At 38.0% G+C, this 14219-nt stretch overlaps 2 protein-coding genes across 2 annotated transcripts; one reads left to right on the plus strand and one right to left on the minus strand.

Annotated features, from left to right (window-relative positions):
- The first annotated feature begins 3366 nt into the window (after positions 1 to 3366).
- On the plus strand, positions 3367 to 7682 carry LOC144009832 (uncharacterized). Its single transcript, XM_077509720.1, has 3 exons — positions 3367 to 3872; positions 4862 to 4968; positions 5061 to 7682. Exons 1-3 carry the CDS (start codon positions 3749 to 3751, stop codon positions 7200 to 7202), a joined length of 2373 nt encoding a protein of 790 aa, XP_077365846.1. The 5' UTR covers positions 3367 to 3748; the 3' UTR covers positions 7203 to 7682.
- Positions 7683 to 9183: 1501 nt separating this feature from the next.
- Positions 9184 to 11450, minus strand: LOC144009835 (uncharacterized). Its single transcript, XM_077509727.1, has 3 exons — positions 11324 to 11450; positions 9893 to 10165; positions 9184 to 9644 (listed from the first exon to the last, which is right to left on the minus strand). Exons 1-3 carry the CDS (start codon positions 11324 to 11326, stop codon positions 9201 to 9203), a joined length of 720 nt encoding a protein of 239 aa, XP_077365853.1. The 5' UTR covers positions 11327 to 11450; the 3' UTR covers positions 9184 to 9200.
- Between the last annotated feature and the right edge of the window lie 2769 nt (positions 11451 to 14219).

The raw sequence follows: 14219 nt of genomic DNA on the forward strand, positions 1-14219 counted from the left end.
CGCTTCCTGTTACCAGTCTTCACGTGAGTCCTTTTACTCCGTAGTTTTTCCGTGTCGTGCGGTTTTGTTAGCCTTCGGCTGTGTTTTTGTTACTTTGGTTTTCCTTGCAATTTGCAAGCGTCTTAATTATTTTTCTCCTGGTTTCACCCAGCGCTTTATTTTGTGTTTTCCCTCGCTGTGTAAACTAAATTATTTTGAATCCACCCTTTGCGCCTCTGCGCCTGTGGGATCCACTTCCGGCACTCCCGGAAATTCCAACCTGAGTAACTGTGATGTCATTTTCAGTCGACAGCAAGTGGCAAATGGTCGGCCACCTGAGCAGTTTTGCCAAATTGGTAACTTTCCCAAAACTTTTGGTGACTTTATTTTATTTGTTTTTTCAAAATGATGGCTTTTGCTGCTTAACTCGTATTCCAGAAACGCAATATTAATCAGAATGGTGTGTTTAATGGGGGCACAGGGCTTCATCCAAACCAGAATGTAAGACATTCATTATTGTGCAGCCAAACTGCTGCAATGAGCTTATAGCTTCCACCGCAAACCGAACAACTTAAGGGTTTTTCCGCTCCTGTATGTCGGGATTCGAAATGCCCATTTTGATAGGTTTTGTCGCAAAACTATAAAGGTTTTCACGCGCGCACTCCAATTTTGCTTAACGTTTTGTCGCACAATGAGCAGCTCAAGGGTTTTTCTCCGTTGAGTTCTCACGTGTGAGATGTGCCTTCTTGAGAGAACGTTTTACAGCAAGCAAACATTTTTTTATTAATTTTTTTCTGCTGTCATGTGCTTCCAGGTGTCCCCTTTAGGATTTATAAACACAAAGCGCAAACTAAGTTTGGTTTTTCTCTGGGTGATTCCATACATATTGGATGTTTTACCACACTCTACACAACTAAATGGTTTCTCTCGTCATGCGTGTTTGGTCATGAGTATCCTGAAGCCTAATTGACAAACATTTTGCTACACAAGTAGCAACTGAAGGGTTTTTCCTGAGTCGTGTGATTCCGGGTGTTCCCTTTAGGTTCTATAAAGAGAGCAAACGAATGGTTTTTCTCTGGGTGATTCCATACTTTATAAGAGGTTTTACCACACTCTACACAACTAAATGGTTTCTTTGGTCATGAGTATCCGGAAGCCTAACTGACAAACATTTTGCTACACAAGTAGCAACTGAAGGGTTTTTCCCTCAATGATTTATCCTTCAAAGATGTTTTTGCATGGTCATGAAAAGTGACTGTCCACTTCTCTAGGGATGGAAAGGAAACAGGCTAATTAGCCGTTCGCTGCTAATACTGCTGTCAAGCAACACTCGGATGTTGCGTACGTGTGCAGATTAGCAAAAATAAATCAAACCCGGGCACGAAAGGGGCTCCGTACTACACACCTGCTCAAGAACACGCAGAATCTTTGATGGGCCGGTAATTTGGAAATCAAAAACCACTTTTTTCAGTATTTTCTAAGTTTTTATTTTTATTTTTTTTTTTTAATACGGGTTAGTGTTTCTTGTCTCATGTGTAACCACGCCCACCTGTGTGTTCCATGCCCAGTGTGTTGACCAATCAGTGCCCTCGGCCACTTGTGTGTCTTGAGTCAATCAGTGTGCAGGTGTATTTGTTTTCAGGCCGTGGCACATCTTGTTGGTTGCTTCGTCGTGTTCCTGATTTAGTTGTAGCATTGACTTGTGTTTTTGGAGATTTTTGTTTTGTTTGTTTCTGGATGCCAATGGTTTGCGTTTTGTTTGGTTAATTTTTTATTTTTTTTTTAATATAAAAAAAACCCCAATATGGAGTTCTAGTCGAGTGGTAAACGACATTGTCTTTGAAGCTGAGAACTCGACTTCGAATCCTGGCGTGTCACTTACATCGTTTATTTGACTCAAGCTTTACCAACGATTTATTGTTACCAACGAAACACAACTCGTTTTCTATTAGTTTCTGTGTTTTGTTTTCTTTTTCATTTTTTTTTTTCGTGAGTGACATCACCGGAAACCCATTTAAGTCGGTACAAACGTTCCAATAAGTCTTTCTCACCTGCGACAGCATCGCGTCGTTCTCCTGCTGCTCCGCACGCATTTCCACAAGATCATCCAACACTTTGACAAGGTAAGTGTTAACTCTTTTAATAATTATTCTTTTTTTTTTTTTTTTTTTTTTTAGCTCTCTGCTTTTGCTCACTTCTAAAGTCATGTGGCACTTTTGGCGTGCTTGCATCGTGTTGATATGCTACCTAAATGTTTGTCAGCAAGCTTCTATAGTTAAACTGCACCGAAAACGCCTTTTAAGTGGCGTGTATGGTAACGTAGTCGTTGAAGTATTTTAAAGTTTATCTTTTCTACTACCCGGAAGAAGAAAGCACAGTAAACAAAGCTGTGCAAATTCACAATTACACGGAAAGAATCAAGTATTTACATACATGCGTGCTGTCTTAATTGTCTGTCACTCTACAGGTGGAAATTTTCAAATTAGCTTAAAATGGCTGACTTCCTGTGCGTTAATGGATTCACAAGTTAAGCCATTTCTATTACGTGTAGCTAATTATTTCTGTCCATCACGACCAGAGTGTGCAAAATGGCAAAGAAACACAGGAAACATCCTTTGATCACTAATCCTTGAAAGCTGTCTGTTGTCCTGGTGTGAATTTCTTCATTCCCGCACTCCAGATGTCCTTAGGTTGAATGCTGCAGCTCCAAACAGATAGTGAAATACTGAATACATAGTTGACAATTAACTATGTATACACAATAACTTTAAAACATTTACAACTAATGTAGATACATTTTCAAAAAGTATATCATCCATTATTACTGATATAACTTTATATTCTTAGTAAACCCCCTCAATATTTTTTTTAAGAATATATATGTCCAAAAATATTTATTTTCTATAATCCACACTCTTATTTTGTAGTACATCACCGGGTGTAGAGAGATGAACGTGAGACACTGCGCTGTGAACAATGTTTTTTTTTTTTGTCAAATATTTTTATTGATGTTTTTCATTTTTTAGTGAGTACAAATAAGGGGGATAACACACACAACAGGTTAATAAACAAGTTACCATCAGCTTTCGCAAAGCGAGAACAAAAATAAGTCCTACAAATTTCCATCCAAATTAGGTAAACGAAAGATAAATGGTATTCCCCACCAAAACAACACATTCAAACACACATTCACGCCATACATTCCAAAACTGAGGGGAAAGCATAAGATAATTAATCAATTGGGGGGGAAAAAACAAAAAAAATGTTTGTTTTTTTTTTGTCAGAAGATGTCGTTTACAACACTACAGGAACTAAACATGGTTCTTATTCGTCGTGCAGTTTGATAATTTTTTGATAATTTTTTTTTGTATTCTCCATCATATATCCCCCCTCCTTCCGCAAACCCCGCCCCAGGCACAGGATTTGTCCAAGTGGTTTTGCCGTAGATGTCACGTGCCCGGAAGAGACGCCATTCCAGGCTGCTTTTACGCATGCTTCACTGGTGAAATAATTCTTACCGAATCCGACCTTAATCATCGACGCTGACTGTGCATCCGTCGCTACTTTATGGAAGTCGGACATCATTGCTACATTTCTTGGCGGATTAAATTCGTCTCAGACAGTGCTCGTCAAGATTTCTCGACCATTTTTAACTTATCTTATCGTTAGCTTAGCTACGCTTAGCTTAGCTTAGTTTAACTATCGACGCGTGTGTTGTCGACAAGTTGGCTCAGTCAATAGACGTCAAGTGTCGTGAATATCGTGTAAAATGTGCACAAGATTCAAAGTCAAGTACGAAAAGGAGCTCCGTGGAGCACAGGAGGAGAACGAGCGGCAACGTCAACTGCTGGACGCCGTTTGCAAGCAGCCTCGAGTTGTGTTGAATCGAGCAGGTTTGTCACTAAATCAATACTTTTTCAACAATATGTCTGTATGTATTTTGAAAGGAATCCTCATCCGGCCACTGTGTGACGTCACTTTTACAGTTTTTCCTCGGTACATTTCTCAAATCAGAATTGAATTTGTCAGAACTACTTGTAGTCTCAACACAACTTTATTCATAAAGCTCTTTAAAACAAGCATTGCTGTATACAAACCGCTGTACATGAAACCGAAATCGGTCACGCAGTAAAGAATAAAATAAATAAAACAAGAACAAAACAAAGATTTTAAGTAAGTATACAAGTGAATATAATTTCAATCAAATTAATAAGAAGAAGTAGGTAAGTGAATGAATAACTAAATAGATCAATGGAATATAGAAATAGAAAATAGAATTGCTCATAATGTGATACAAACAAAACTTCCCACAAATAATCACTAGGACCTACTGAACAATTTCAGAGCAGGCCGAGATTAGTGTGATGCAGATGCTGAGCAAAGCATTTTCCTGAACAATCAGCAGCAACAAAGCAGTTTCAAAACTACTATGAGGTGTTGTTACTTATTACTTTTTATTTTCCTGTATTCACTCCTAAATTGGTTTAAATGATTTTGAGATGGGACTAAATTTTAATATCCATGTTTGCTATTAATTAACCCCCCAAATTTATGTTTATGTGAAAATGTAAAGTAATCACTATGCCTCTGGTGATTCACTGTGCCCCTTCAGCGTTGCCAGGTGGGAAATATAGGATTATCATACCATAGACTAAAAATTATCGGATTATTAGGCGCTGGATTAAAAGAAAAAAAATGCCTGTAACACAACCACTGTTACAGGGGTTACAGAAAAGAACATTGGGTGTACTTTTTTTTTTTTTTTTTTTTTAAGCATTTTGAGCAAAAATAGCAGGAATGATTTCTGAAGTAAAATACAGACGATTTGTAACATTTATCAAAGCACTTTTCCAAACCAAACCTTGTGTCTTGTGTCCCACAGACGTCAGTGAAAAATACTGTCTTGAGTGGCAGTTCCCGGGTGTAAAGGAGGAGGAGGACTTGGACCCTCATCGAGGAAAAGAAGAGGAGCAACCACACTCTCCACAGGTAAAAAAAAGAAAAGAAAAAAAGAGAACACGCCACCATACATTAAAGAGGAGGATTTCACAGAGTTGTCCGTAACTGGTGTCTGTTTGAAGACTGAAGGTGAAGGTCATTGTGAAGAAAACGAATGGGCGGAGCCTCCAAGCAGCAGCTCAAGACAACGAATGACAACAGAAGGTGATGAAGACCACAGTGTAGGATCACAAACAGGCGGCTCATTGGCTCCAATGTCAGATGGTGACGACTCATCATACTCTTCCCCCACTGATGACGATGAACAGTCAGACGAGGATGTGACAAGTCACACTGACAGCAAACGTGGAAAAAAAATTGCCTGCAAGAAAACATTGAAAAGACATGTGATTGGCCACGCTGGTAAGAAAGCTTTTCCCTGCTCATTTTGTGGTCGAAGTTTCTCTGAGAATTGCAGCTTAAAACGACACACTAGAACCCACACTGGTGAGAAACCTTTCGCCTGCTCAGTTTGTGGTCAAAAATTTGCTGAGAAGGGATGCTTAACAAAACACACAAGAACCCACACTGGTGAGAAACCTTTTGCGTGCTCAGTTTGTGGTCAAAGTTTCGCTCATAAGGGAAACTTAAGAAAACACACAAGAATCCACACTGGTGAGAAACCTTTTGCCTGTTCAGTTTGTGGCAAGAGTTTCACTCAGAAGGTAGTCTTAATAAGACACACAAGAACCCACACTGGTGAAAAACCTTTTGGCTGCTCAGTTTGTGGCCAGGTTTTCTCAAAGAAGGGATATTTAGAAATACACATTAGAACCCACACTGGCGAGAAGCCTTTCGCCTGCTCAGTTTGTGGTCAAAAATTTGCTGAGAAGGTAAGCTTAACAAAACACATGAGAAGCCACACTGGAGAGAAACATTTTGACTGCTCAGTTTGTGGCAAGAGTTTCTCATATCAGCGAGTCTTAAAAATACACACAAGAACCCACACTGGCGAGAAGCCTTTTTCCTGCTCAGTTTGTGGTCGAAGTTTCTCTGAGAAGGGAAGCTTAAAACAACACACGAGAACCCACACTGGTGAGAAACCTTTTGCGTGCTCAGTTTGTGGCAAGTGTTTCTCTCAGACGGGAGTTTTAAAAAGACACACGAGAACCCACACTGGTGAGAAGCCTTTTCCCTGCTCAATTTGTGGCAAAAGATTCTCTCAGAAGGGAGTCTTAAAAAGACACACACAAATCCACACTGGTGAGAAGCCTTTTGCCTGCTCAGTTTGTGGCAATAGATTCACTCTGAAATCAAATTTAGTAAAACACACAAATACCCATACTGGGGACAAACCTTTTGCCTGCTCCGTTTGTGGCAAAAGATTCCCTGTTAAGGGGGAGAGAAAACAACACATGAGAACCCACACCGGTGAGAAGCCTTTTGCCTGCCCAGTTTGTGGCCAAAGATTCTCTCATAAGCAGAACATAAAAAAACATATGAGAACCCACACGGGTGAGAAGCCTTTTGGCTGCTCAGTTTGTGGCCAGGTTTTCTCAAAGAAGGAACAGTTAGAAATACACATTAGAACCCACACTGGCGAGAAGCCTTTCGCCTGCTCAGTTTGTGGCCAAAGATTCTCTTTTAAGGGGAACTTAAATAAACACACAAAAACACACATTAGTGAGAAGCATTTTTCCTGCACAGATTGTGGCCGGAGTTTCTCTCGGAATAAAACCTTAAAAGAGCACACAAGAATCCACACTGGTGAGAAACCTTTCGCCTGCACAGTTTGTGGCCAAAAGTTCACTTGGAAGGCATCCTTAAAAATGCACGCAAAAACCCACACTGGTGAGAAACCTTTCGCCTGTTCACTTTGTGGCCAAAAATTCTCTCTGAGGGCGAGCTTAAGATATCACACAATAACCCACACTGGTGAGAAACTTTTCAAATGCTCAGTTTGTGGCAAAAGATTCTCTCATAAGGAGAACTTAAGAAAACACGCAAGAATACACAGTGGTGAGAGGGCTTTTTCATGCGCAGTTTGTGGCCGGAGATTCACTCGAAATAGAACCTTAAAAATACACCTAAGAACCCACACTGGTGAGAAACCTTTCGCCTGCTCAATTTGTGGCCGAGGATTCTCTCAGAAGGAATCCTTGACGAGACACACAAGAACCCACTCTGGTGAGAAACCTTTTGCGTGCTCAGCTTGTAGTCAAAGATTCTCAAATGAGTCGAACGCTAAGCGGCACAAGTGTACTGGTGAGAATAGCAGTGATTAATGAAATTTGATATGATTTTAATTTTTGAATTTACGCTGAAAAGATGTTGCAGAAATGCTACTGCTGAATGAACAAATGGTCTGTTTCCCTGTATTGTGTATTCGATGTCTTGTATTTTTTTTAAATTGAATTTGTATACTCATTTACTCCCAGCCATTTTTGCTGAAGCAACCCCCTTTTTTCATAGCTGTTTTACGGGATTTTGACTGATTTTGCAAGGCCCACAGAATATTGTTCTATTGCTATAAAACTATGGAACCTACCAAAAGAAAGATTAGAGTATCTCTTCAACAGGATAAAAAAAATAAATATTTCTCTGTTTTTGTTTTGCAGCAATTAGCATTAGAATATAGCTGTTTCATAATTATTCACAAATCTGCTTAGAATTGTGTGCAAACAGTTTCTTTTCATCATATCCATGGTTGATCTATTATACTTTGCTGCTACCCGCTGGACATTTTTGTAATTACTCCCATTTTTTTAATTGTTTTTTTTTCAACCGTTCTCTGAAGTTGTTAGGCTGCATCAGAGCCTTCTGTAAGCTGTAGTATAAAAAACAAAAACGTATAAATCCGTCTTTGGGACACTTAGGGACACTTGTTACATTTAAAATAGAAAATATTAATACGCTTTTGGGAGCAAATGAGTTAAAATGTTACATCAACCTGATGAGATGGAGTTGAAAATGATTTTATTACATTTCCCATGTTGTCCTTTCTTTGTGTGAAGTTTGTATACTTCATATCCTGTAAATGATTGATTGATTGATTGATTGAAATTGACTATGGAGAAACTGTAAAATGTTTATCTTATGTACCTGATTATGATCCTGAATAAAATACCGCTCTTCAAATGCCTTTCTCTCCATGATGTATTCACAACGACTGTGGAACGGACGCGGTGCGTTTTCCGTACGGACGCTGCAAGAATAGAATGCATTCAAGTCTACGTGTCAGTTCACACCAGCTGCGGTGCGGTGCGGAAAGGCTTACGCGAGCATTCTATTTTTTTTCCGGGCGCCGAGATGAGATGAGATGAGATGATTTTGTAAAGTTAAAAAAAAATAAATAAATAGCAATAATGGGAAAAAATGCTTCTTTGAAAAAAATATATTCACAAAATTGTGACTCATGCCAGTGAAACTTGTCAACTGTACTTTGCGTTCAGCTCTTTAGTGTGAGATTTAACAAACCTGCCTCAAAACAGATGAACAGCATGTGCCGAATCCAACATGCCATCGAACTCGAGACAGGAAAGAATTTCAAAATAAAAGGTGTATCACGCTGGTCCTGACATCTTGAAACTCACTCGCGTCGACCGCCGGTCCTCCAGCATGGCTGCCTTTGCGTACGGCACACAAATATGACGTCACACGAGAAGAGTGAAGCAATGTTTATTTTTGCTTTGTTTGTTTAGCCCATTTATACATCCAGGGCTTGTAACTTGGCTGTTCTAAAAAAAAAAAAAAAAACATACAGTAGATCATACCGTTATGATCTCTGTTGAAACATGTTAAACTAAGGTGTATTTAATTAAAAAAAAAAAAGAAAAAAAAGTCTTAAATTGTCCTTTCATCTATTTTTGATGAAACAACAGTATTTTTTTTTTAATTCATGAAAGAGTTAAATTACATGTCCATCAACTTTGACATAACTCACTAAGTGCCAAATATGTTATTTTAGGGTTTAATTTTTGCTGTGTCTTAACTGACATATCATCCATCATCTTTTATTTTATATTACTTGTCACTTTATCATTGAACTAAATAGTTCTCCTCCATGTTGAAACAATTTTTTTTTTTGCAATACATAAGAACCGATTATTAAATAAAAAATAATGCACATTTTTTATGTTACTAATATTTTTATGATTTTCTGAATATAAATACAGTGCAAAATTGTTTATTTAAACAATATTTTATTATTTATAATCAGCAAAAAAGACAACTATTTAATGAAACAAATGAATACAAAGTGCAAAAGGATGAAGTCATTGACACTAACAGGGATTGGTCACCCGACTGAACGTATAGACGGTCACCTGCTCCGAGAAGGTCACAGTTTTCTTCTCTTCTTTCGTTTCAGCCTCCTCTTCTTGTTTTTCTTCATCTTTCTTTTCACACACATTTTGTGTGACTTTCTTCACTTTCCTCTCTTGCTTCTTTTCTTCTTTCTCCTTCTTCTCACGCTCCTTCTTTTGCTGCTTTTCTTTCTTCTCTCGCTCCCTCCTGTCTTTCTTCTCCTTCTCCTCACGCTCCTTCTTTTCCTTCTTGAGTTTCCTCTCGTGCTCTTTCCTTTCTTTTTTCCCTTTGGCCTCACGCTCCTTCTTTTCCTTCCTTTCTTTCTTCTCTTTGGCGGCACGCTCCTTCTTGTTCACTTCTTTCTCTTCTCTCCTTCTCCATGTCTCTTCCTTTTTGTTTGTCTCTGTCTTTCTGCAGTTGCTCTTAAAATGAAGAAGAGACACCGTCAGTTAAACAATTCATCAATCCTATGAAAAATTTCATTTGTACTGCCACCTGCTGTCGACTTGAAATGACATCACACTACCTGCGAACATCACATGACCAAACCCAGAAAACAAGCTACACAAAGAAAGCCCAAACTCAGGAATCTATGAGGCAGACCACTAACCACTACCCCACCGTGCTGCCCATAAATCAACCAATAGAAGAAAGGAGATGATGAACTAACCGTTAAGCTGCCGATTTGTCCCGCGAAGCCTTCGGCGGCGCTCTCGGTGTCGTGTCGGTTGGGGAGTTGCAGCTGGACCAACATGAGCTCCATCCAGTCGTCGAGACGCACCTCAAGCTCGTCGGCTCTTTTCTCCCACTTGAGGTGCTTGTGTCGCTCCGCCTCGAGCTGTGCGGCCATGCTGATGTACAGCTGGGCCACGTACAGCTCGTGTCTGATCCAGTCGCTCGCATCCTCAAAAGATGTGTTTCTGTATTCAAGATGTTTCAAACCCTGAGTAAACAACAAAATAGACATTAGAAGGATAAAATATAAGTATAATATATAAGATATGTAATACATATAAGATATAATATAATTCCATAAACACGTGATATGTACTGTATAGAAAAACCTTTGACCCACCAGTAGTGGAAACATAATAAGATTATTTTGATTGATATTGAAATCACGATTATGAAAAACATTTATAGATGTCAAAACTCTGTATTGATTCAACAGACAAAACTCAACTATACTCACAACTAAATTCAAACTGAATAAACATCTCACTTACGCTTAATTCTATTTATTTTATCTTATGTTGTAATTATATTTTTATTTTCACAAGTCTTGGGACTTACTGGGCTCACCTGGGACCTTGGGTATCTATTTTGTGCCATATCATGTATTTACAATGAATACATCATGAAAACGCAACTTTCTAACTTGAAAGAACAACCTGAAAATAAATGAAAAAAAAAGTAAAATAAGAATACAATTAAATTCAATTAATACAGTACAGTACTGTACATAAAAAATGCTATCGCTATAAGCGGTTCCTGCAGTGCGCGCGTTGGCCCTCTGGGGGGCAGTATAGTGCCGTTATTGAATAGAGTACACAGTTAAAATGAACCAAGGAGAGTAGAAAACGTAAGTTGTGATTTACCTTTATTAAATAATACAACTCGTTTTTCACACTGGGGATAATGTTTGCCGTTGAGTATTGCTATATTATCTGTAAATATGTCTTCCTACAGCACTTTTGTGTGAATATTCGTTATTTGAAGGAATATCACTCCCGGAAGTCGATGCTAATTTGCCGTTAGCAATGGGACTTTCCATTGACTTTAGCATTTGGCGGTTGTATTTAAAACGAAGCACGTCTTATATTTAAACAGTCAATACAATTTTCAATTCTTTTTCGTGAGGTTTAGTTTTACACTCAACTCCAACTAGAGTGTCCTTAAACAGTTTAAAGCACTCTCAGGGAAGGCAGAATAACAACGCACAAATAACGTGGCACATTCAGGGTACTTTCACAACATTGGAACTATCTCAATGCGCACACTTTCGTTCGACACGTTAACCGTTTTTCTTCGATTATAATGTTTTTAAAAATCGAAAGAAGCCAATCAAATGTATAATTTATAAAAAATATCTTTGACTTACCATGTTGACGTGCTCTCGCTTTTCTATGTGCTCGCTTACTGGCTGTGTACAGGACAGGTGCAGAGTCACATATAGTACACACGTCAGTTAATCAAAGAGAAATGAACATGAAAAAGGTCATATTTTTTGAAGGGGTGTGGCCAAGACGCTGATTGGCCAAGTTGCGTGACTTTGTTTATCAACATGTTGATGTTTCTATTTCGTCCCTCCCGACCGCCAGGTGGCGGTGCTGTAACCAGCACGGAATTCCCCTCATCGCGATGGTTTTGCATCGCAATACCTCAGTTTGTTTTATGAATTTTTTGAAGATCATTATGGAGTGTCTTCCTACTTACTGGTTTGATTTGACTTGTGTTTAAACCATTTAGCACTCACCTGGAAGTTAGAGCGGGTATACTGCAAGATTGCTTGCCAGCTTCCAAAATACAATTTCAGAGGTTTAGCTAATCGTCCAAGTTTGTAACAGTGCATGCAGATTTTAATAGAAATCAGTATCATTTAATTATATGTAAATATTGTTTTAAAAGTAGTTTTGTTTTGAACCAGAAATATTTTAAACTTTTTGGACTATTCATTGATCATAATGGAACATTGCATGTAAATATAATATTATGTTAATATTTTTTGCTCTTGAATAGGTTTGTCACAAGAACCGATTCGGTGCCAAGTCGATGGCAAGATTCTGAAAATGTGACGGTACTGCCTTTTCTACAGTACCCGAAGTACCGTTTGGTATCGAGGCGGCATATTTGGCCGCGTCTTTTGTTTTGTTTTGGTTTTTTTATTTATTTTTTATTTTATTATTTTTTTTAATCCCACACGCACTCATTCACACAAGCTTACATCATGTAAACTGGGTGGATATGGGCGCTTATCTGGCAACCCACGTTACGTCTAATGACGTCACGTGACTACCCTCCCACTGCTACAATAACAAGGAAGTAAAGTAACATGCGTGCTACATGACACTCGCCCGCACATTTGCGTCGTCTTCAACTGCAGCGGCCCCTCAATTAGTTGAGGAGGAAAAAACACCAAAGTCGCGTATAGAAGTACTTTGGATTTGAGGTTGATGCGCAGGGATTGAGATGCCGAAACCGTTTCCAGACGAAAGGGGAACACATCCAACTTAGCGAAACATGGACATCCAGACTTGTACGAAGAATTCAAGGCAAGTGCATTTGAATTCCCTTCTTATCATTGTTGTCCATGTCTAAACTAATAACGTTAGTATGATGACCCCACACTCAATGAGCTGCTTTGCGAAGTAACGTTAGAGTTAGCGTTATGTTCAGCCTCGTCTGTCCCGCATAATAAAGTTAGGTAAAGTTGCCAGGCAGCTAATGTACTGAATCACCTAAAGTATCATTAATTAAACAACCCTCAAATAATATATCAAACGTTATTCGTTATTTTGTTTGTTTGCGTGCTGCAACTGGTTGGTAAATAAGCACAGTATGAGATTTTTATTTTTTTTAATGCCACATGCTCTGTGATGCATTTTTCATTTTACAGTATTTTAGTGTTTAGTACTTATTGTTTGTTTGTTTATTTATTGAACATATAAACATAATATATAAACATAAACAAGTAGCAAATAATAATTTAAGGAAGAAACTCGTAGTAATTAGTTGTGATGGTTTACATGGCCAAAGGAATAGGAAGAAGTTAAAAATGTATCTAGTCCTACTCCTTATTCTTTGTATCTTTAACTTATTTCATTATTAACACATTCACTGCCAGCCCAGCAAAAAAAATCATTTGACGTCTTTTTCCGTCAATGGCAGTGAATGAGTTAAATACAGTAAATTAATACATTACAATAAAAGAATGTGTAATCCTGCTCGTGTAGACAATTACACTTTAACATACGTACATTAGTTAGTAGCGTATGTACATGGATTTCTTAGGCATACACAATAATACATCCTCATACTCACATATACAATTTTCATTACACTTTCATTACAATAATGCTTTTGAACTTTACTTTTAAACATTTTTTTTTTAAACTCAACAATTGACTTGCATCTTTTCAAGTCATTACCAAAATGATTGCACAAATTAACACCTCTTACAGGAACACCTTTTGCTTAATATTTCTTATTTTTATTTATTTATTAAATTTTTTTGTAGACACTTGTACTACTTATGTCATATAAGGATTCTCTAATTTCAAATGGCTTCTGAATACTATGGCAGAGTAGATTGTTGTAAGCTCTATGCATTATTTGTGCTATTACTGTACTTGGCTAGTACATGCACAGTATTTTTATTTTATTATTCACTCTATTGTTTAATACATTAATGCACAGTATTTTAATTTAATGTTTTAAAGCTACATGTCAATTGTTCTGTTTAAGCACAGAGGATCATTGTTTCTTCACTTCTACAGAATTTATTGCTTATTTTCTATTTTTTACCGTGGTATCGAAATGGCATCGCGAATCGTGGAATTTCAGTGGTATCGGCATTGACTACTAAATTTCTGGTATCGTGACATCCCTAGTGGGGACAATTGTCGTCCAGGACAAACTCACCATCGCACATTAACACAAGTCCAGATGCGTTGATTGAGACGGATTTCATTTGTATACATCCAGCTTTGATTTATTTTTGAGGGAAATCCATCAGACTCCACCTTCACAACAACAACAAAAAAGGGAATATTTCCAAAAGTTGATGTGCTAGATAAAAGTAAAGACATGTTTTAAATAAGTCTTCTTTTAGGCATCTAGAGGTCACAGGCTCGAAGACTGATTTTTATGTTTTATTAGTTAGAATTGCAAATACATATTATTCCCAATAAAGAAACTATGGACCAAATGAGACGGGAAGCAAGGAACACAATCAGAGTCAGAACTTGTCTTTTACAAAAGAGGGAAATACTACGGTC

The sequence above is a fragment of the Festucalex cinctus genome, chromosome 20 (genome assembly GCF_051991245.1).
Source record: "Festucalex cinctus isolate MCC-2025b chromosome 20, RoL_Fcin_1.0, whole genome shotgun sequence".
NCBI lineage: Eukaryota > Metazoa > Chordata > Actinopteri > Syngnathiformes > Syngnathidae > Festucalex > Festucalex cinctus.

What these genes read in the sequence shown, in the direction of transcription:
- LOC144009832 (XM_077509720.1), top strand. Translation starts at nt 3,749, where the DNA reads ATGTGCACAAGATTCAAAGTCAAGTACGAAAAGGAGCTCCGTGGAGCA. An exon ending in AGTTGTGTTGAATCGAGCAG is followed by an intron (nt 3,873 to 4,861) that starts GTTTGTCACTAA and finishes TGTGTCCCACAG; the next exon opens with ACGTCAGTGAAAAATACTGT. An exon ending in AGCAACCACACTCTCCACAG is followed by an intron (nt 4,969 to 5,060) that starts GTAAAAAAAAGA and finishes GTCTGTTTGAAG; the next exon opens with ACTGAAGGTGAAGGTCATTG.
- LOC144009835 (XM_077509727.1), bottom strand. An exon ending in GACAAATCGGCAGCTTAACG is followed by an intron (nt 9,645 to 9,892) that starts GTTAGTTCATCA and finishes CTTCATTTTAAG; the next exon opens with AGCAACTGCAGAAAGACAGA.